Here is a 22,559-nt window from a genome sequence, read left to right as displayed (position 1 = left end):
ACTAACTTCTCCCTTTAGGCCTTATCCACTGCAGGGCTCTACCAAAAACAGTGAAAAAGAAAGGTTAAACCATACTTATCTAACCATCACAGGCAGAGATGAGCCAGGATAAAGTTTATTTAGCATCGATGTCACCACCTCACTTCAGGGATGAGATACCAACATAGAGACTGTCTTAGAGGTTAAGTTCTAGAACTAAAAACAAAAGTTCGGGTCAAGATCCCAGACCTATCATCTGCAGGTGATCTTGGACACTTCATTTGTGATTCTCAGAGCCTCAGTTTCCCTGGATTATTTACAGCTTGACCCATTATTATTGACACACTTCTGAAACACCTGCAGATCTCAGGAGCAGACCAGCCCATATCGTTACAATAGTACAAGAGAATATTTTGAAAGAAAAACCCAGTTTTAATAGTGTGTATCCTTCCTCTTTTTGCAGAAAATCTTAGAATGAGTTTTCTTCTCCCCAGTCCCTAGTCAGGTATAGAATCCTTCTATGCATCTTTTAAACCAACCTCCAGTACAGTACATTGTAATGTAAAATTGCAAGTTACCCTTTTAAAAGTAAATACCTGACCCTACTCACAAGTTTCATGTAGGCTTTCATATCATTAAAACTCTATTTCAACATACTTAAAACAAAACCCGAGATTTTTTTCAAGACAGGACTTCCAGCATCTTAAACACTAATCCTCCTTTCTCCAGGCCTGCTACTCTGAAAAACATTCACCCGCCCAATTTTTGCCTTATCAGGAACCTGCTACATTCCAAAGGGCTGTGCTCAAGGTTGTAATGTTCTTTTCCAGGCATTTTGCTGACCATTTCACTGCCAAACGTGGCCCTTTGCAGGATGCACTTGTTTGCAAGAACTCAAAACCCGAGACATTACAGCGGGGCTGCTCAGCATTGCTGACAGACAGAGGCAGACTGCTGTTTACTTCAACCAGAGAGAGCTGTGTCACTTTGGGGATTTCTGAAACCAAGAATTAATAACTGCCATTTGCCTTCACAGAGTCCTTTGATCCCAAAGCAAAGGAAGCTAAAGGGACACATACAGTAGCACAGCTGTCCCAGGGGTGAGCCACTGGACAACTGCACACTGGGCAAGCTGGAGAAGAACAGGGAAAAGAACATGAGTTCACCCTTGTAACAGGGTTTGAGTCCTTGCAGGGCAACCAGACTTGTCAGTATTATCTGAGAGACCGAGTTGTAGACAGCACAATGTTAAACAGCCTAAGTGGTTTGCTACTCTTGGTCTTCCCCTACAAATAGCAACGCCTCCCCAGTGCCTCCGGCACTGCCTGACATCTCCCAGGCACACGGGGAATGCACAGGGAGATAGGGCAGAGCCTGCCGGCAGCAGGGGCCATTCGGAGCCATCTTCAAGGACGTGTTAAACGAAGCAGTTAAATCCACTTAAATACCCAACAGAGTATCAGAATAAACCTGTTAAAAGGATTATTCTACATATTAGTTGATTTCTACAACAGTTGTATGTGTTGCAAAAGCCCTTTAAAGGAATAGGAGCCCGGAAATCACCTTGGGGCTGGGGCAGAGCACAAAGCCAGGATTCATGGGGCTGAGAAGAAACCAGCTACTTTAAAAGGTTCTGCAGAAGAGAACCAGACCCATCTCTGCTGAATTGCTCAAACTGCCTCAGATAGTAATCCTATTTCAGGAATATAGGGAGTGCTCTGGACTCGATGAGTCAGCAGGGTGGGGCATTTTTTTCCATGTTTGTGGACTGAACAGGAACAGAAAAAGTAAAGGAAGCTGGAAGGCAGAAATGTAGCACCTGGCTGTTATACAGGCAGGAATTCAGCACGGTTAAGTGCAGAGCCAGCAGTCACAGGTAAAAATAGAAGTCTTATCTGGGAGTCAAGCAAGCATCCTAAATAAAACTGAGCAGAGAAACTGGAAAGATGTTTCAATGCTGTAAGCTATGTGTATTTTCTGCTGATGACCCTTGCCCTCTCCTTGTTCAAGACTGAGCTTTTTAAGCAAATCACACCCTATCTGACATAAATCTTAGTTCCACTATTAGGCCAGGACATGAAATTTTATATTTCAAAGCAAACAAGTCTAAAAAGGCCTGGCAACAACCTCTAAAACTCCCCTTTCCCAAAAACATTCATCAAAGGAAAATACTGACATACACTGTAGTTATGAGATGTGATACTGCAGATGTCTCATTACAGTAATTACATCATAAAAAATTACATGAAATCTTAGCCCATGAACATTCACACACACACTCTGAGAAACCAAATGCAAGTTACTGAAGGCAATCCACTCACCTTTAAAAGCTGTGCTCACCTGACATCCACACTGGTCTCCTTCCAGATGATTTATGACCTAACCAACCTTTTGGCAGAAGCCGGACACCCTTTTAAGTTTCAGTAAAAAGGAATAATTGTATCTTCTTTTCCATTTTCTCCTGGTCATAAACAGTCATTTTATTTGCTGATGTAGTAATTAAACGCACAAAATACTTACACAGGCAACTGGAAGGGCAGTCAGTCACAGCCTAGGATGTCATCTGGTCTGTCTCGCAAATACTGACTGTAAATGTATCTTTTTCCCATTTCCAGTCCTGGTGTTCCACTTAGATTAATTCTACAAAACAATTTCAAATATCTGCAAGGCCTTAGGCTGCCTTTTCCCATCCCCCACCCTGCAACAGCAGAAACAAAGCATCTGCCAAGGGACGAGGTACTCTGCTCAAAGGACACCCCAGACCCCTTTCTGAGATCCCAAAGCAGCTGGATAATCATAAGTGAGATTGCTGAAGTTAAACATGACTTCTCAGCATTAACATTCCATTGTTATTTGAATTCACAGCCTCAGAGTCCCCGTGGACTGGGGGTTTAAGGGAACATTGTCTTTTGTGGCACTGTTCTCTCTCCCCTCTCACACCACCCAATGGGCTGCTGCTCCAACACAAACATTGCAGGAGGATGGATGGCATCCATGCCTAGAGGGGGTTTGTGCTTTGGTTGGGGGAGTTTTGTGATTTTTGTTTGAGTGATTTTTGGCTTGGAAAAAACCAAACAAACCCCCAAAAACGCCACAGATAAATTCTCTGATCCAGTTCTCAGCATGACCCTACAAAGGAACAGTTGCTGGCAGGACTGACAGGGCAGCATGCCACAGCATGAGGCTTTATCACCAGAGACAACTTAAATCAAGACTTAGCCTCAAGGGGCATAATATGAAAATACTGGGAGACATATACAAATACATGTTGTAAGCCCAGGCAGCGCTTGCTTCGAATTTTAAACAAATAAACAAAAAAAAAAACAGCAAAAAGAAGAAAGAGCAGAAACACGGAAGCAGAACCAATCAAGCCACAGGCAGGCAAATGCAACCCAGGTTCTAAACTGAATTACTGAGAGGGGAAACTCAGTGAGTTAATATGAACACAGAAATAAGAAGAAAGAAAGAAATAGTGGAAGCAAGTATATGAATTGTAGAAATCAGTGTAAGGGCAAGTCCTCCAGCAAAACAACTGAGGGGTTTCATTGTGTTTTGGTTTTTCCTTTTTTACAGTATTTTCTTTTAAAAGTTATATATGGATATAAACTAATTTCTAAGCACATACCTATGGAGGAAGTTAATCCATTTACTAACTAAAAGAAGCATGGTCCAGGAAAAATGCACCAAATTCAATTCCAGGACACTAGAGCTCACGAAAATTCAGCTAAAACCCTGAGGTTCAGCATCTCAAAAGACTAAGCTGCATATTTCCTCATTAAAACACTTGGAAATTTATTTATGCAAATCACTATGTTGAGATAAAAGCTTGTTATAAACCTAAGGCTGTTTTTCTTTTAAAGTTCACTTTTCATCCTTCACATATGTTTGGAAAAAAACTTGCAAATGACTCGTTTCCTTACCAAGAAAAAAACACAACCACAAAGCAACCAGCTATTAAGCACTATTAAACAGGACTGTTTGCAATGTGCATCAGCCCTACATGGCAAGTACCTATTAATGGGAAAACCAGTTTTAGCATCAGAATGTTTCCTTAACCAGTTGTTCATCTGCTTAAAAGGAAAAGTTTGCAACAAAGTTTAGGTAGAACTTTCTAAGGTTGCTTGTACCTTTGCATCAGTGCATACATTGAAACCAGTCTGAAACACCTATATAGAGAATAAAAGACTTGAGTTAAAAATACTCCCTCTTCAGATTTTTCTTGTGCACACATATATTCAGAACACATTTACATAACAGATAATCAAGTCTCCTTCCTTGCTTTAAGTGGAAATACTGAGGTTTCACACAAGCACTGGGATGGAGGGCAGGCACTAAATGTGGGAAGATGTGTAACCCTTTATCTGCAGTATAAAATATTACATTTACGTATCCCAAAACAAAGCAGAGCTTGGCTCACATTAGTGTGTATTTTAGTCTGAACAGACGGTGAGACCACAACAAATTATGTATAGGTCAGTGCTCAAGCCTGAACAAACTGGGGGTAGTCAAGGTCAGGGCTAGGACACGTTTGCTGAACACACACGACAGGTCAGTCACATTCAAAGATCCCCTCGTGTGACACAACTTCAGCTGGTTACAGACCATCAGCTCAAGGAAGGCACCTTCTGCTGCTGTCTCAGATACTCTGGAAACATAACAGACATGTTTTCCTCTACATGCACACCAAAAAACTCCTACCTAACCAAAATACATTTTGAGAGAGTCCTGTCTCAGAGGGCTGAGCAAACTGCAAAGAACATATATTTCAGTATTTTGATGTAAACCCCACTTGATCACATTGTCTTGCCATTTTCCCCCTTTAAGATGGCACATGCAGTGCAGCACTAAAAGAATTATTAAAGAAGGTAAAAATGCTTTCCAAACTGCATTAGTGTTTCCCCAGCACCCATCCAGGAGGCATGGCAGATGCATATGGACAGCTAACACAGTTCTCCAAGAGGTAGGAGAAACTTTAAACCAGAATTCTGTTTTTGAACTGCCTGCCCAGCATAGCTCAGAGCCAGCTCTCAGCCACAGCAGTACTGCTGAAACCCAACAGCATCAGCTGCATGCAGGTCAGTTTTAAAACATTTATAACCTAGGCCTGTGAAAACCCCATCAGCTCTTTTGAAGTCAGAGATCAAGCCCACACTTCAAAATCAAGATATCTTGAGAAAATCTGGTTCAGGTACTTATATAGAAACAAACTATTGCTGGGGAGCTTCAGTCACAGCAAAACAGTCACTAGAAATCCCCTGGCATTGGCAAGATCAACTCCTTCCCATGGTACTCTTAGAGCTCTCAAGAGTAGCCACTGGTGTGTTCAACTGCTAAATATAATAAAAACAATAATCCAAGAAAAAAAAATCACTAAACTCTCTTGTTTCTTCCTTGCTAGTTATTCCAAACATACATCTCTTTTCCTGATAATATTTTTTCCTGATGAGAACACTGCCCCTTTTAGCAATAGAGAAAAACTCTGGTAATAGAAAGTTGACTTCAGCTCTGTGACTGCATGGTAGGAATTCATATTCTTAGCATCTTACCAGGTGAACTGTACTGGTGGTGTCCCTTCAGTGCCCCAGTCCCCTGGCTGTACTCAAGGGCTCCCTTGGAAGCTGAATTTGATGCACCAATACCTGCCTGTCCTCCACAGCACAGGTGAGGGCACCTGCTTCTTCCAGGCACAACTAGTTCTTTATTAACCTCAGCTGTGCCAGATTGTCTCCTCTGCTGGGGTCAGCATTATCTCACCATTCACCTCCTGGTGCACCTTTTCAATCCAACTCAGAATTTTTCAGTGGTGAGAGACACTAAAAACTAGCAGGACCATAAAGATAAAATCAATTGCCACGGAGCTCTCGAGGTGACAGTGCCCAAAACAAAGCATGATACTCTCAACCATCTACTAAAACTCTGCTGAGATGAGTTGCCAGGATGTGCCCCTCACTCTGAAATGGAGGCTGCAACAGGATTTTCTGCCTCCTACATCTTCCTGGGATACACATCCCCCACCTTAATACCCTCTCCTTTGACCATCACGTTACTAATGAAGTTATTTCACTCCGTGCATACAGAAGTTGCTGTGATGGATCAATGTGGATTAGGAAGGGTCAAAGTGATGTATAAACCCTATATAAATATTTCTAAACAAAGGAGCATGGTTTGTCAGCAACTGCAAAAGGAAAGGCTTATGATTTTGTGGAAGTGCTCAGTTGTGCTTAGGAGAACCTTCAAGAAATTCTGCAAATCAAACTGAGGAAGTGCCTCCCCAAAGCCTAAATGGCTGCAGTGACAGGTCTGCATTCTCTGGGTTATGTGTTCAAAAATCACTTAAGAATACAGGGCAGTGGAAAATAATGGTCTTCAGGATACCCTCATATAAATTCATAAGATGTGAGAGAGCTTCTACTCTCACATGAAGCAGAACCCAGCCCTCAACTGAACGGCAAGAGCATCGGACCATGTAAACAATCTCAAAATCACAATCAGCATCTCCTCCCTGTCAGTCAGTACAGATCAATTCAAGGCAGTCAGGCCTGTAGCTCAATACTCCACCTGAAACACCAAAGGGAAAATATGGAATTTTCTTGATCCCTATCATCAGAAAAGAGCATGGGGACCTCTTGGCCCTCTTGCCAGAAAAAACTGAACTGTTGCAATTCAGATTTCACTCATCAGCCTTCTATTAAAGGAAAACAAGAAAAGTAATACAAGGATCAGAGTGTAAGATGTGCTGCTCCTCACTGCAGGCACTGATGTGGTGCAGGATGCCATCACCTACACAAGACACCTTTAGTCCCAGTAAAGCACTGGGTTTGGTATCCACCACAATTAGGTTTAGAAGGAAAAACTGCAATAGAAGTTTACAACTGGATATTCTCCGCTGGCTAATCCACAAATTCAGCTAAATAATTAGGACAGCTGGCAAGGACAAATATATTCATCCAAATGCCACAATTTCCTCAAAGACAGTTGTCAGATTGAGGCATTATTATGTTTTCTTAGAGTGATGTCAGTGATTTCTTCCCTGACAGACTGAGAGGTTCAATGACCACCTCAGGGGAATGTAAAGCAAAAGTGTCCTACAGTGGGGAAGGGAACTCCCACACTCATTCAACCTCAAAGGATTCAAACAAAGGGGTCTGCAGAAGAGGTGAAGGGCAAAGACAGAGGAAAACACACACAACTCCTCCAACAGTGATCAACTCACTTCCTCAGCATATTATTTTCTGAGGCTCCGTGTGGTAATGTCACTTCAGACCACCGTGCAAAAATTTCCGGAGCAGATCTGGGTTAGCAGGAAGCAGAAATGAGATGAGGCAGTGAGCTGTGAACTGAGGCAGCTGGATGCTCACAGCCACAGAAACATGCTTTCTATGCCTTGGCTCATCCTAAGCACCATAATCTAATCTCTTTTGGGAAGCCCTGAGCCCAGCCAGGCCTTTACTGTCTTCCTGGGCAAAGTCATAGCGTGCGATGGAGCTGCAGCAAATCCCTGCTGTGTGTGTGTGACACCTCCCTAGTGACAACAGACCAATCACATTTACTTTTTAGCAGCTCAGACACATTTGAAGCCTGATGCTCCAGGGAATGAGGTATTTTTCTTGAGAACAGATTATTCTAGGAAGCTGCTGGCCCATTTTAAAAGAACACACGGATGTGACTGTAGGCAACTGAGGGTTTTGTTGGGGGTTTTGTGGCTTTTTGTGTGTTGGGTTCTTTTAAAGCTGTCCTAACACCCAGAGTCTGCTCCAGCCTCACCCATACTGAGGGTTCAAAATGGGCACTCCTTCCCCAGCTTTGCAGCCAAGGGAGTGTGTAATTGCTGATAACATAATAGCTGGCACATATCCCATCAGAGAAGGAGCTGCATTTCAGTGTTGAGCGGAGGATACTCTAAAGTTCTTAAGAAGGAAACACACGTAGTGAGCCAAGGCTGCACAGTCACTTCCCCACACATCCAGGAGTCCAAACACACGAGCTGCTCACTATTGAGTAACTCCTGTGAAAGCTGACTGCTTAGATTTCAGATAATACTGTGTGAGCCACAGCAGCCTGCTACAGTTGTTGCTGTGCTGTGATCACAGACCAATCTGCAATTAATTTGGGGCTTTGGAATACTTCAGAACCTGTGCAGAATCTCCAAAAGAGGATAGGGTGTTTGGTTTTTTTTTTTAAATAAATTATTTTTAAAAGAAGGAAAACTGTGGTGGATTTATTCTACTAGAAAAGAATCCTTATCCTCTACAAAATGAAGTTATAAAATTAATAAAAAACCATCCAGAAGTAACACAGATTGGTGAAATGACTGCAAATAACAAAATAACAGAAGATAACAACTATGCAAAGGGCCTGTAGTACCAACAGGCACAGTTCAGTTGTGTAAACCAACACACCAACTTTACTAATTCCCTCTTCCTACAGGGCACAATCATTGTGGATTCTCACAGACATACTCCTCCTGTGTTCATGTAGCCAGGAGCAACTCACTCGGCTCCAGCTGCCACATTTGGGCAGAGCTTTCTCTAAAGCAGAGATTCCAATTACATTTGCAATAATCTCATTACTGCATCAGCCATAACCTGGTTAAGAAAGGGTCTAAGAAATCCCATTTTGGCAGTTGGGAAGCAGACAAAAGGGAGACACGCTTTGTTGTTTTAGTAACAGGAAGATTTGTAAACTGCAAGCAGATTTTGTGACACAAACACACCACGTTGTCCTACACAGGACAATTTTACTGTTTAAAACACATACAGCACAATTTGAAAAAAGTTTAGAGAAGTTATGCATTTGTAAAACTGTCTCAGCAGTAAGACAGACCAACGTTTTTACTTACAGTTTATGGTTACTTTCACATCACATGTAATTTAAAGATACAATCAGGAAAGCAATTCACTTTGTCATCAGTGAGCTGGCCAAAACCTGCTTTGTAACCCAAGACACTCAAATTGTTGTTTTGGAAGTCCTTCATCCACATGCACTTCACCCAAGCTGATCCATGCCAGCATTTCTCTTGTCCCTTGCAGTCTACCCCTCTATATATCTGCCACTGACCCTGCACCAGAACATCATTTATTTTCCTACATGTGCCAGCAAAAGATTACTAAAGTCAATGACATTTCACCAGGGAAAGAACAGGATCAGGCCCTTATTATTCTTTGCAAGCTTATCTGACTGGGCAGAACAAATCAAAGAGGAGACAGTCAAAAAACCCCAAAGTGCTGGTCTTGGTTTCTCCGGGGGAAAGCAAGCTCCAGATAAGCTGTGCCTCCAATCAACACTGATTTCCATGAACAGCAATATGCTTCCCTGTGGTAATTGAAATGGAGCAATTCTCAAACAGCTTGCCAAGTCTCACCTCATTACCCTTTATGGATTGACCTCCAAAATTCCTTGAAGCTGAAATACAGGTCCCCCTTGCCTCTGCATGATAACTGTTTACCCCAAGAGGTTGGGGAGAGAGGGAAGGCATTAGAGAGCAAACTGCTCAACATGCTAGAACTGGAAGAAGAACTGTTTCCAGGCTATTACTGGGACCCAAACCTCCACAGGCTTCTGTCTCCTTTGCTGGCCCATCTTTTAGACCGCCTGCAACGCCAAATTTGGATTACAAATCACACTCCCCACCCCCAGCACTTCTAAGAGTCAGTATCATTAGCTGTAGTGTGCTGCCCAGTATTCAAATAAGCATTTCCACACTTGAAGGTTTAGCAAATTTTCTAATGAAACCTCGTTTTTCCTCTGTCCCAAATCTGTTATTCAAAATATCTACGTGCCATTCCACTCAACTCTTTTTACTGCTTTTGCTCAGGCCTCAGTGGAACTTTGTGGTGTCAGTGAAAAGGAAGCTGTCAATGAAGAAGTGACTGAACATAGTACTCAGCATTTTATCCAAACATCCAAACCAGAGATATTAGACAAATGGAAGCACTTAGGAAAGATGGTAGAACAATTAGTTCCACAAATTAGCAAGCTCCTTGCTTTCTTTGTCATCATCTTGTGTGGTGCTCACTGCTAAGCTTTAGGGCTCTGGCCCCTGGCTCTGGCAAATCACCACGCTGCAATCACCCAGCTCCAATGGTCTGGGCAGCCAGCACAGCGTTCTAGTCTGTGCTCACCACACCAGGGGTATCCCCGGGGCTCTGCTGCAGCTTGGTCCTACTTGAGCTCCTGCAACACTCCCAAACTTTAGGCTTGCACTAATAATGTCTTTCACCTGCCCAGCCACAGGTCACTGGCTGCCTGCAATGGGCCCAGGCCCTCCCACAGCAATGGCAGCTGCACAGTGAGCTCAGCTCTGCTGCCAGAGAAACCACTGGAGGACTGTTGGTACTTAGGCTGGGATAAGCAGCTTTCCACCTGACTATTTACTTGCAGAATTCACAGCTCTCTGTCTGCTCACTCCATAGCAAAGTCAGTCTCACTTCAACCTCTGTGGCATGGACCATGACAATGAGCTTCACACAGACACATGAGGTGACACCAGCACTCCCCAGGGCTTCCCAGTACCAGACAACAGCTATCTGGGCTGGTTTACACTCTCATTTCAAAGGCAGGTGCTTTGTGATTGCAGGAGAACCTGAACACCGGGTCTGGAAAAACTGCATGATCTGGGGTGAACCTAAGAAAAGTTAAAACAAAATCTATCTGCATGCCATTACCTATGGTAGGCCACAACATTAGCAACTGTTGTGGAAGAAGGAACAAGACCAACAGGACTTCAGAGTCCACTATAATCACTGGGGACATAAAGCAGAAGCTCCACAGATTCCATTAAACTCAGCTGGAGGGAAAGAGAAATCTGTCAGAGAAAGAGAGAGAGCTCTTCACTCCCCCTGACTAAGAAGCAGGGAGTGGTAGCACAGGCATCTTGATAATCTCAAAAATCTCAAAAGCCACTAAATCGCTGAAAAGCAAGGCAGGGTGGGGGGTTGCATTTAAACAGCATCTTGGCATCAGTGCTCCTAGGAAATCCACTGATCATCACAGCAAAGGATTAAAACTTGTACAGCAAGTAAGAGCAAAATGAACTAAACAAGTTTCAGAGAATATCTAAACCTCATTATTGATCCAATGTAAGTCACAGATGGAAAGCAGACCTGTGGCCAGCAGACTCTAAAATTAACAAACAATCTGCACATTATGGAAGTTCCCACATTTCAGCCCCTCAGAAGGAAGAATTACTACAGAGTGGACTGAAGTCTGCCTCAGCTGCTCAAAGGAAAGTGGTGCTTCTAAACAGGACTGGCATGTTGCCTCAGGAGTCTTTGAACCACTAAAACACTGCAAAGAACTTTTCAAATGACATCTTCAAACTAAAATCCACAGAATACAGTAGTGAGTTGAAGAAGTGCAGAATGAAGGAACTTGTCCAAGACCTCAGAAGATTCAAATAACTCAGGAACAGACTCTTGCAGAAACTGGTACAGAACAAGGCCCTTCCATGATGAAACACTGCATGCTTTCTTGGGGCTTTGCAAATAAGTAGTGTCAAGGTTTAGCTTAACAGCAGGAAATGTAGATGCTTGCCTATCTGGTCAGGCATTTAAGGCACACAAAAACTGAAGAACCTACAGCTCTAGGTAAGTAGAAGCTTTAAAATGGCATTCTGCTGAGATAACAGGAATTTTGAGTTTTGCAGTTCACATGCATAAATTTCACCACTCTTTTCTCTGTCTACATCAAACTCACTAAAAATATAAAGAATGTTCCATGCTCTCCTGAAAGGGACATTCAGCACTCCCACGCTTAGTAGCAGCTAAAATAAGTAAAACTTCCCTCCCAATGGAATTAAATGACACATATCCCAAACTGACCTTGCACTGAGCACTGTGGTTGTGGGTGGCTGTCTAGAGAAAGAGCCTGGCAGGACACTCAGAGCACCATCAAGTCTCCTCACATGAACAGAAGTCACTACAGGGGCACCTTGAGGGAAGCAGCTGGGCAGGTAAATATTATTTATGTGGAGTCCAGATAGTTTCCATGTTGTTATGAGATAAAATCATTTCACACACAGAGCTGAGACAGCATGCACTGATTGTATGAAGCAAGCTACAAAGCCAAGCAACAACTCCAGTGTGCTCCTTCATTAGCAAACTGCCACTAGTTAAAAACTGACCCAGCCAAGGCCATTGTGAGGCCCCAACACTCCACAACAGCACTGTGCAGACTTCCCCTTGATTATAAGCACAAATGCAAAACAGGCTCTTCTTGTGTCTGTGTCTACAACTAATGTTTAACAGTAGGCTGAATTTTAAAAATTTTGTTCTTCCTTCACAATCATAGTAAAGATATTCAAGCTTAATGCAAAGTTAAGATGTGATTTTTTTCTATTCCCACTACAGGAAATTAGTGATACATAATTAATCCTAATATAAATATCTCTGCCCAGGCTCTATTAAGTACATTTAATAGAAAGTACAGCTATTACCAAATCTCAACCCTGAAGCTCTGATTCTGCTCCTTGAAAAAAACTGAAAGCCTACTACCTTTGTCTGATGTAAAGTTTTTGATAACCCATCTCCAAGAACCCAGATTCACATTTTGGCTTGGACCTCATTCACTTGAGAGTTAGGTCCTTTTTTTGTAATACAAAAGGAAAACATCACTGGTCTGTGAACTCCTGAAATAATTTGGACAGAACAGCACATGTCTGCTGGCCAAGCTGAAGGTGCACTGGGGTGGCAGATCCAGACAGAAATGTCACATTGCACCTGCCCACAGCACATTCAGCATTATTATGGGAAGAGCCATCAAAGGCAAAGCCAGGAAGCACAGAGAAATCTGAATGCACAGAGAAGTCAAACACTATTGAACAAACCCCACTTGATGCTAATCAACATTAAGGCTGGCCAGAACCTGTCATTTGAACTTGCACTCTGTTCAAGCAGAACTTCAGGGAAGCCTGGCAGAACCAGTGACTGAACCACAGGTGTGGGAAAAGCTGTCTGGATCTGTGAACTGCTTCTGTGTCATATGGTGATGGAGAACAATCCTCATCAGAGCATGGTAGTTGGGAATGGGGGCCAGCCAGCCAATCACACACGAGTCTCTCGTGCCTTTTGTTTGTTTTATGAAAGAGAGGTTCTGCCAGTTGGTTTCAGATCAAAATTCTTCCTAATCAGGAAAGAAATACAATTCGTATAAAATGATGCTCAGTAGGAATTAATCAGAAACACAGAATTCCTCCCGAAGGCATAAGCCTTTTTGGTTAAGTAAAAAGTTGCCACCCGCTAATGTGCAAGACAGCAGTGATTAGCCATCTGGTGAAAGTTCCTGCTAAGCTTGCCATGTCACCCCCTTTGCTGAGGAAAGCAGAAGGTGGATCAGTTACATTCTGTCCTTGCCTGCAATGTGTGGTCATCCTCAGGAACAAGACACAAAGCTTTCCAGCACAACCAGGAATTGTAAGTGTTTCAACTTTTCAACAGCCCTTTTTTTTTATCACTGGATCCCAGCTAAATTATTTAAAATAATCTATTGCCTTTATCAAAGCTGAATTTATCCTCAAGCTTTATCAACCCTTGTTATTTTTTGCCCCTTTGTTTCCTTCTGCAAGAACTGAAACTGCCAGGAGGCTTCCCAGTCATCTAAAGAGCATCAGTAAACAAGAGCAGAGACAGATGGCTGCAGCTCAGTTCAAAGGAGCACAAGACCCAGCCTCTCCCCTGCACTGCAAGTGCTACCCCTCAGATACAAACGGGCAGCAAAACCAGCAAGAATGCAGAGAGAAAACAGGGATGTACATCCAGCCTGGTAAGGAAGGATGTGAGGACAGGCTGCAGAGCTTCCACGTACACTGAACATCCACCACAACCATCCAGCCTTCCAATGACACAACGGGACATGAGGATGGTGGCGGGGCAGGGAAGAGTTCTCCCTCTGTTGTTGCTCCCAAAAGTACTGCTGGCAAAAATAACTGGCAGGGAGAGAAGAATGAGGCATCTCCTTCCAGCAAAGTTACTTTTCTGAGAACTAATACAGCAAACTCACACAACCTGAAAAAGTAACAACATTTGACAGGCCTCTCAATTCACCTACTACTTCAGGAATTTGGTCCCATTGACAAATAACATTAACACCTAATTAAAATGAGAGATTCAAAGAGACAAAGAAAACCCGCAAGAGAACTCACAGATTTAGAATTACAGAAGTCTATCAAAACAAACATTCTTATTTTTTTTCATTCCTGGATTTGATTTTCATTTACTGCATAAATGACTACTGGTGTTAGCACAAGATGCTATTTACATTTTGTGCCTTGCCTTGCTAAATAGATTCAGATGTCCACATACATTCAATAAATCTATCTGAATTAACATAGTTCCTCGTATGCCTCTTCCACCAACTATAAATTCACTGTGATTCCACAGACACACCTGCATGCCTGAATGGCTTACACAGGAACGGGTTCAAACATTGCCCATTCTTCCCCAAACAAAAATTGTGATTCTGTTGAAATTGAATTAACATCTTTCCCTCAGGGCCTCCTAATATTCCAAGTTCTTCCCTTGCTCAGTGATAGCAGAAAGCTTCAAGAACACGGTTGCACAATCATCGCCTCCAATCAGCTCTAATTGAAGGCTGACACAAGACAGAACGAGAAACGAGCACTCCAATTAATACAGACAGGAAAAAACAAGATTGTGGGAGCAGCATCATTATCGGGAAAGCTCCAGCAAACCCCTCGGGTTGTAGCATGTTGGCACACTAACACCTCTGAGGTAGAGTTTAACTACTCCTTAGTGCACAAATACGAGGGAGGGAATGATCTGGTGGTGAATTTACCACAGCTGGTGAATACCTTCTAAAGTTCTGGCCCCCTTTCACCTCAGTGTTCACACTGAAACTTTAAGAACTCATTAACATGGGACTCCACTGATTCTCTCCAGAGAGGCCTGAATTGACCCTTCTGGGAATCCAGGCTGACTTCCCAAAACGCAGCCTGACATATACTTCTGTTGGACCTTCCTGAAACAGCAGAACTACAAAATAAACACAGATTTCTCACATGAAACAGCTGCCTGCTCACAGCAATTCACCCAGGGTATCCCATTCTTTTCCACAATGCCATTCCCTGCTCTATACATTTAAAAGACTCAACGAAAAGCTGATACACACCTGTATCCCCATGGAAACAGCTGTCCTGGTGACATCTCCCAGAGGGCAAATCTCCGTCACTTGGCCAGATCTGTCCTGTTTTTCGTACACCCACAATAGTAGCCTCAGACACAATGACCTGCTGCTGCCTGTGCCGTTTTTGAGACTGGGGGGTTGGGGGACTGCTGCTGTCAAAGGACTGCTGAGAGTTCTGGGAGGGAGAACGGCTTTTATCCCGGTACATGCGGTAAGTGGTGGGGCTGGGGGAGACATGGCTGGACTGTCCTGAGGAGAAGTCTTCCTCACTGGAAGTAAGGTTCTCATTAGAGCTACAGTCAGGGGTATATCCTCCTCCGATGTCTTCAAAACTCCTGGGGGAATAAGATCTCCTGGGCCACGTGAGATGTTTTTCCTGGTCGGTTGTGCCCTGATTTCGCAGGATAGGTCCTTTTCCTTCCCCTTCCCCCATCATTCCACCAACGTAGATACTTTGATACGGCTGGAAGTCCATGGGCTGCCAAGGTGAGCGGTTGCTGCCATTGGCATTAATCAGGTTATCTTTGAGAAACTTGGGGTTCAGTTCAGCATCCTCATATTCTCCATCGTAGCCAAAGCTGCTCTCCGAGGACCTTCCCCTGTACGCAGGCCTCTGGAACTCGCTGAAGCTGGGTACCATGTTAGAAGGGAGGGAGTGCAAAGACTTTTTGCGTTCCATTTGCATGGCTTGGCTGCCAAGGGAGCTTATTTTATCAGAAACATCTTTGTCGTTGACCTTCACTAGACCCTTCTCATGATGATACTCCATGTTCACATAAAAGGGCTTTTCGACAACATCCTTGTTATCTCCAGAAGAATGCGAGTTAACCTTTTTCATTCTCTCAAAATTGGACCTCAGGGCTGCCACACTGGTGCTGTTCCCTCTCTCCTTAGGTTCAAATGATCCCTCCTTCTCAGCAGATCCCACCAGCCTACGAGTGGAAGCCGACCTGTGTTTTGAAGGAGAGCCATCTGTATCACAGCGATTCTCCATATCTTCTACAACTCTCTTCAGTTTCTCCTCCCCATAGTACTTGGACCTGTCCTGCTCTCCTTCTCCGTGATGGGGGCTGTCCAAAGGGGACAGGTCTGACCCATCACTCTGGGTAGACAGCTTCCGCAGAGAGGGGATCCTGGGTTTGAACTTTTCCTCCCCGTGGTGTGACTTGCTTTTTTCATATTCCTCTTGGTCAGCAGACTGGTGATGATGCAGGTCCTGGATCTGCTGCTCTGCACCCCCTTCAGGCAACTGAGAAACACGTTTAAAACCCCATCTCTGTCTATCATAGCTTTTTTTCTCCTTTGCCAGAAGAGTCTGCAGGTAAATCATGCGGAACCTCTCCTTGTTCACCTCCATCTCCAGTCTCCGGATAGATGCTTTGCACATCTCCAGCTCCTGTTCAATATCTCCCACAGATTTCAGCTCCATTTTAGGAGGCTCAGAGTCTGCAAATTGTGCTTTCCAAGCCTCCACAAACCCCACAGGGTCCACCATTTTGCATACGGGAGTAACTGGAGAATACGAGAAGGAGGCTGGAGAGAGAGAGAGGTGGACAGAAAAAACCAACCGGATCTCACATGTAGAAGCAGAAACAGCTCCGGCGGGGTCAACTCAGCGCGTCTCTTTCACGGTCCATGCAGGGGCACTGGGAGGCGAGCGGCGATCCTCCCTCGCAATCCTCTCTCCTTCAGCCTTTGCCGGCCCCAGCCCCGCGTCCCCTCGCTACTCTCTCCCCGGCATGACTGATCGCTTGCTGGCGAACAACAATGCTTCCAACCCCGGCGATCCCCGAGCACTTCAAAGTGGGTGGACAAAGGAGCGGGCTCGGGGCGGGGGCGGGAAGGTAAATATCGCCCCCCACCCGCCTCCTGCCGCCGCCGTCCTGGGCACGGTCCTCGGCGCAGCCACGCTCCGTCCTCCTCCGCTCCGTCCTGCCTCGCCAGCCCCCGTGTTGTGCTTTCTCTTTCTCTCTCCTCCTTTCCCCCTGCCCCTTTCCCTGTCTCCTCCTCCCGGCTATTGTGCTGCGCTCCGGGCGCACACGCCGGGCTCGGAGCGGCGCTGCGGCGGCGGGTCCGGGCCGAGCTCCGGCGCTACCCGGCCGTGCCCGGGCGCCCCGCGGCCCCGCGGGAGCCCCCCCGGCGGCGCGGCAGCCGCTGCCCGCGGCGGCCCATCGCGGCCCGGCCCCGGCGCTGCGGAAGGGGAGGAGAGCGAAGGACCCGGCGCAGGCACTGACACGGCGCTGGGACCTCTTAAAGGGGCAGCCGGGCCGGCCGTGCCGCGGGACCCCGCGGGGCTGGGGGGGCCCTGCCCCTTCCCCGCGGCTGCCCCGGAGACAAAGGCGGGGATGTGCGAAGTCGCGCTTGCAGCCACAGGCCTGGACATCATCGCACCATAGAGACATGGCTATGCCTAAGCCTAGGCAAGAGCACAGCGTGCACACAGTGCATAGGGAGGTATCCATTCTCCTCCATACAGCCATGCCCTCATATATTATGTATAAACACCAGCACGTCTCTGTGCTCTCTCGTGCTCGCAGCAAGGCTCTCCCCCCAGGCACTGATGCACCTCACCTTCAAAGGTCATGTTTTCCTCTACTTATGTGAGTGCTGCTTGGTAGCAGGCTTGTCATTCCCTCAAGCCGACCTTCCTCGCCAGTAAGTGACAAGCTGGATTTCTGAGATGGGCAAAATAACTGTGAGACCAGCAATAACACCTGCTTTGTTCTGCATTAGTCTCACTTTTGTCCTGTGTATTATCCTAGCCCAAATAACTCAGAGTCCCATGCCCCAGCTCTGGGTGAAGGGTGGCAAATGATTTAAACAAAAGTCTGGCTGCCGAGTACTACTCCTTCTGAAATCACAGAACATGATTTTGCTTAAGCCCTGCGTCCCTTCCATGTGTTAATTAAACCTCCAAAAAAATGGTAACAAATACAACTGAAGTTTCATCTTGCCTGTTTGGATGACAGGAAAAGGTGAGAGAGGTACATCTCACATGCTCCATAAACCTGCTGCTTTCATATCTGCAGTGAGGTGTATCTTTTCTGGTACTTGTTAGAAAAGAGGGTGGGATATAGCCCCAACAAGAACTAACAGAATCCCATAAGAATGAAAAGCACAACTCCACGGGAGTAGCTCTCTTACCTTTCAAAATCCAAGTTTTTCTCTTCATGCATTTTTATATGCCAAACAAAATATTTTTGGGTATTTTCAGACACATCACAAATGGCTAATCATTCCATTTTGCATAGTTCATCCCTCTCACTTTTTGTTTCCTGGCTTTAACCTCTTTTCCTGCACTTGTTTCCTCAGCTTTTAACGCATAACAGGCTTTGGCTGACCTATATGGAAAACAGATTATAATCTAAATCATAATAAAATCTATATGTTCAATAAATAACTCTATAAATCTTTCAAGAAATCTCAATCTATTACAGAAATAAAATAACTTGCCTTTCCCTCGTTGATATTATTTGTTTGCTTAGTGCCATTTGGACCAATGAAATTCTGACATGCAATGTATTTCTGGAATCTGAAGCTTCAGACTGCACTGGCATGGTTCTAACAAAGGCAGGTATGTTACATCCTAGGGATGTGTTCTGAATTCATACAGTGCTTTTACTGAGGTCTCACCATCCTGGTTTTTTTATGTCTGTTTTCTATTTGGGTCCTCAGTGGTACCCTTTCTGGAGGGAGTAAGAATTCCCATGAGTCAGATGAGGGATTTTTATGTGCACACTTAACTTTTAAGTGAATAATACTGTTAAACAACTACACCCTCTTTATCTGTTGAAGTGCCACAACATCAGAAATTCCTCTGGGAATTCAAGGGCTCTCTGAATTTTTGCTGACACTTTATGCATTCAGCATTTTAATAGGATACAAAATTTCATCAAGACGATGGTGGCAAACACGTACCTGTGATTTGAGACTGAGAATCCTGCGATGAGGGGCTAAACTGTGGACAGAGTGCCCGGCACATCCCCTCTGCTGGCCTGCGAGAGATCGCGCAGCCCTTCCGAGCCGGCACGGATCTCATCCTGCAGTGACCGCCGAGCTCCCTCTTGTGGGAAGAGGAGCCGCTTGGTTTAGGGAAAAGCTCGCGAGCTGTCACTGAGGAACTGTCCTTCAGCCCGATCCCGCGCGAAAGAACAGGAGGTTTTGTAAGAAAAAAAATAACTGTAAGAAACAAAATAACTGTAGGACATAAGCTAAGCTTTTAAAATGAGAATTAAAATATGATATCTGATTAATCTGTGCCTGAAACTAAGCAATTGGATTTTTGTAAATACAAAGCAGAACTCTGGGAGAGTTTGACAAGGCTGGCAAGTCTTGAGACATTCCATGCAGTATAAATCATTCTATGAACCCAGAAATAAAGGAACTCTCCTTCAAATTCAGAGAATGGCAATTTCTCACTGTGAGAACAACCTTCTGGCCAAAACCACAGGAAGCTGAGCAACCCTCTCCAATACCAAATACAGATTGTCCTATAACTCACCAAACACTTCATTTCAACTCTCCTGCTCAGAGGATGTGATAAAGAGCAGGGTTCAGAGCATTCACTCACCAGTGCATCATATTAGAACAACCTCTAACTATTGGTGGAAACCTGAAAAGGCACAGAGGGGACAGATTTATTCATGAAGAATGGACTCCAGTCACACCACAAGGCAAACCCGAGCTGGGACCCAACAGGACTCAGAAAGGTCTGAATCACATGACCTATGTGACTATAAATCATAATATCCTGAGTGTCAAATAATCACTCAAAAGGCAAAACAACACCATTAAAAATTAAAAGGCTTTTATAGTAAGAAATTAACTTTGTCAGTTTACTTTCTTAAGTAGCTTTTGATCCATTGCCAGTAGTTTTGCTCAGCACAAATGCACCCTTATATAACCAGGAAATCATTAACATGTTAAGCTTCTACTTATTAAGACAAGAAACAGCATAACATTAGTCCTTCTGGGGGGGAATTGATTATTCCAATTGCTCTTTACCTTTGCTTCAGACTGACTCCAAATTTCACTTCTTCAGTTTCTCACCTGAAAGTTCCACAAGGAAGCTGGAGCTGTGACTGTTGCCGTGATCACTGTGGGAATTCCAGCTGGTACAGAGATCGTGGTTTAGCCTACCCAGGGTTACAGTTCATACAGTTTTTTCAACACTCTTTTCTGTAGTATTAAGGCTTCTTCAAAGCTGATTAATTTGCTGATAGAATGGATTAACATACATAGGTAAAACATTGACCAGATAGAACTTGCAAATTCATATTTATTTTCTATAGTTAGTTTCCTTTGTGCTTTCCTCAGCAACTCATCATTTGCAACACAATCCAAGATCCATTTTAGATGATTAATTATTAATATTGAGTTTGTTGCAGGGGAAATCTCAGTAGCACTAAAAAAATGCCCTTAAAACCAACCAGCCAAGCGAAAAAAAACCCCAACCAAACAAAAGCCAATACACCACCAACAAAAACCCCAGTCTCAAAGCATCCATCATATAATAGAGATGGAGTCAGGCCATTGTCAAGTCACAGTTAATGACTGAGTGAGTATTGCATTTGCAGTTGAACTTTTTGGAGCTCCAGATGATACTAAACAGTAATGACATCAAGCAATGTACTGAATCACTAGAAGAAAACCTGTCCCAGTTGATTTTCCAAGCACCATGATTGTGTTGTTGAAGAGATTGCATCTCTGTGATTTTATACAATAACCGAGCTCATCAACAAAAGAAACCCTTAGGAGACATATTTCTTGAGGGGCAGAAAAAAAATCCTGATTTTTATCTTGGATTTGCTACTGAGTCATTTTGCACTATAAACACTAAACCAGCATGCCAGCACTGAAACCCAGCACCAGGCCCAGCCAACCTGACTTGCAGCAGCAGAGGGAACCAGCTTTTCTACTCTCAGCCCAGCACACAGCACAAGCAAAGTGTGGATTGTCATCCTTGGGAAGCAGACTGGGGAACTGGACTAATACATGGAACACCATAAGGTCAAAATATCACACATTTGGATAAATAGCTCCCTACATACCCTCACAGATTCATTTTTTCCACCAAATGCTACATTTGTGTCTTTGCCAACAGTCAGCACAATTGCCAAAGTGAAGATTGTCCAATAAAACAGACAGAGAGTTCTTAGATCTCTATCCATCATTTTTTGTGAAGCTGCTGTAACTTACGTCATAATGAAATAAAAGTAATAAAAAAGATGTTTAAGTCATCTTTTCTCCACTTCTTTCTATGTCTTGTCAAACAAATTGGGGGAAATGTCAGAGAATCTAGAGTATTTTCAGTTTGATGCATTGCTTTATTAACAAGCATCCTTATTTCTTAGCAGCTCAAATCTGAAAGAGCCTGTTATAATTAGTTTTCCAGATACTGTTGTTTCTGCACTGATTGCATTACTATCTTAAGAAACTGTAACTTGTAACCATTCATAAGTTTTCTTCTTTCTCTCCATTTAAAATTACTGCAGTATGAAATTTAAAATACTATATATATTTTTTTAATGCCAGCATAGCATGAAGTGCTGGATATAAACCTTAGAAATATGGGAGTCCTAAGCTGCTGATAGATTCCTAGAGAAAGAGTGTTTCTGCTGTCCCACCTTGATTCCTACGTTATTTCTATGATTTGAGCACTTACAGTAATTTTGAAGGCCACACATTTGAACAGTTTACTGCAAGCAAAAGATTTATAACATCTCATTTATCTTTAGAGAAATATCATTACCTAGACACTCACAACTGAATGTTAGAATTCAGTGAGCTGTTGGAAAATTTAGAAGGAAATAAAATGAGTGTATTTCCCTTCCACTTCTTTGGTACTTCTGCAGTTTAAACCTAATTAGCATAATCAAGCATACTAATGCAATTTCACAAATACTGGCCAAGTATTTGTTATAGTAATTTTTGGCAATGCCATTTGTCAGCAGGAATAACTTTTGAAAGAGGAATGTCTTTGGCCATCAGTCACTGTTGCCCAGAGGAAAAAAAGAGCATTTTAAAGCTGCTTTACTTCAGTATGGAATCCAACCTTGCTGGCTCTGAGTTCCCACCTCAGACAGGGATGATCAGGTTCATGACTGAGACCACATATGGTTCCAAAATCTTATTATATTTTTACAAAAAAACCCCAAACCAAAGCAGGTGGTTAGAGCAGGGTGCAATAACAACAAGGTTGTGGGTTCAATCCACATATGAGCCATTCACTGAGGAGTTGGACTCGATGATCCCTGTGGGTCCCTTCCAATTAGGAATACCCTGTGAAATCTGTGAATTACTCTTAGCAACAAAGTAGGACTGCATGTAGACAATATTCATGAAGATCAATGCAGAGAAGGAATCTGCACCCTCTTTGGAATATATGTGTTCCATATTATGCACTTGTGAGACCATTCTTTCTTATTCAAGTGAGTGGAAAA

At 43.7% G+C, this 22,559-nt stretch overlaps 1 protein-coding gene across 4 annotated transcripts in view; it reads right to left on the bottom strand.

Annotated features, from left to right (window-relative positions):
- The window catches only part of BCR (BCR activator of RhoGEF and GTPase), a 100,582-nt gene extending 82,217 nt beyond the window's left edge, over positions 1 to 18,365 (bottom strand). Inside the window, exon 1 of one of the 4 annotated variants that reach the window (XM_051805338.1) lies at positions 18,262 to 18,365. In XM_051805338.1, coding sequence (XP_051661298.1) covers positions 18,262 to 18,289 — 28 coding nt within the window. In that variant the 5' untranslated portion in view covers positions 18,290 to 18,365. Of the gene's footprint in view, positions 1 to 2,319; positions 2,342 to 15,102; positions 17,226 to 18,261 lie in introns of those variants that run through there. The other 3 variants (XM_051805337.1, XM_051805336.1, XM_051805339.1) reach the window with 3 other exon arrangements.
- Between the last annotated feature and the right edge of the window lie 4,194 nt (positions 18,366 to 22,559).

This window comes from Manacus candei, unplaced genomic scaffold (assembly GCF_025592945.1).
Source record: "Manacus candei isolate 608988 ecotype Guabito, Panama unplaced genomic scaffold, ASM2559294v1 h1tg000064l, whole genome shotgun sequence".
NCBI lineage: Eukaryota > Metazoa > Chordata > Aves > Passeriformes > Pipridae > Manacus > Manacus candei.
The sequence above is the reverse complement of the archived record's forward strand: the minus strand, read 5'-3'. Positions and strand labels throughout refer to the sequence as shown.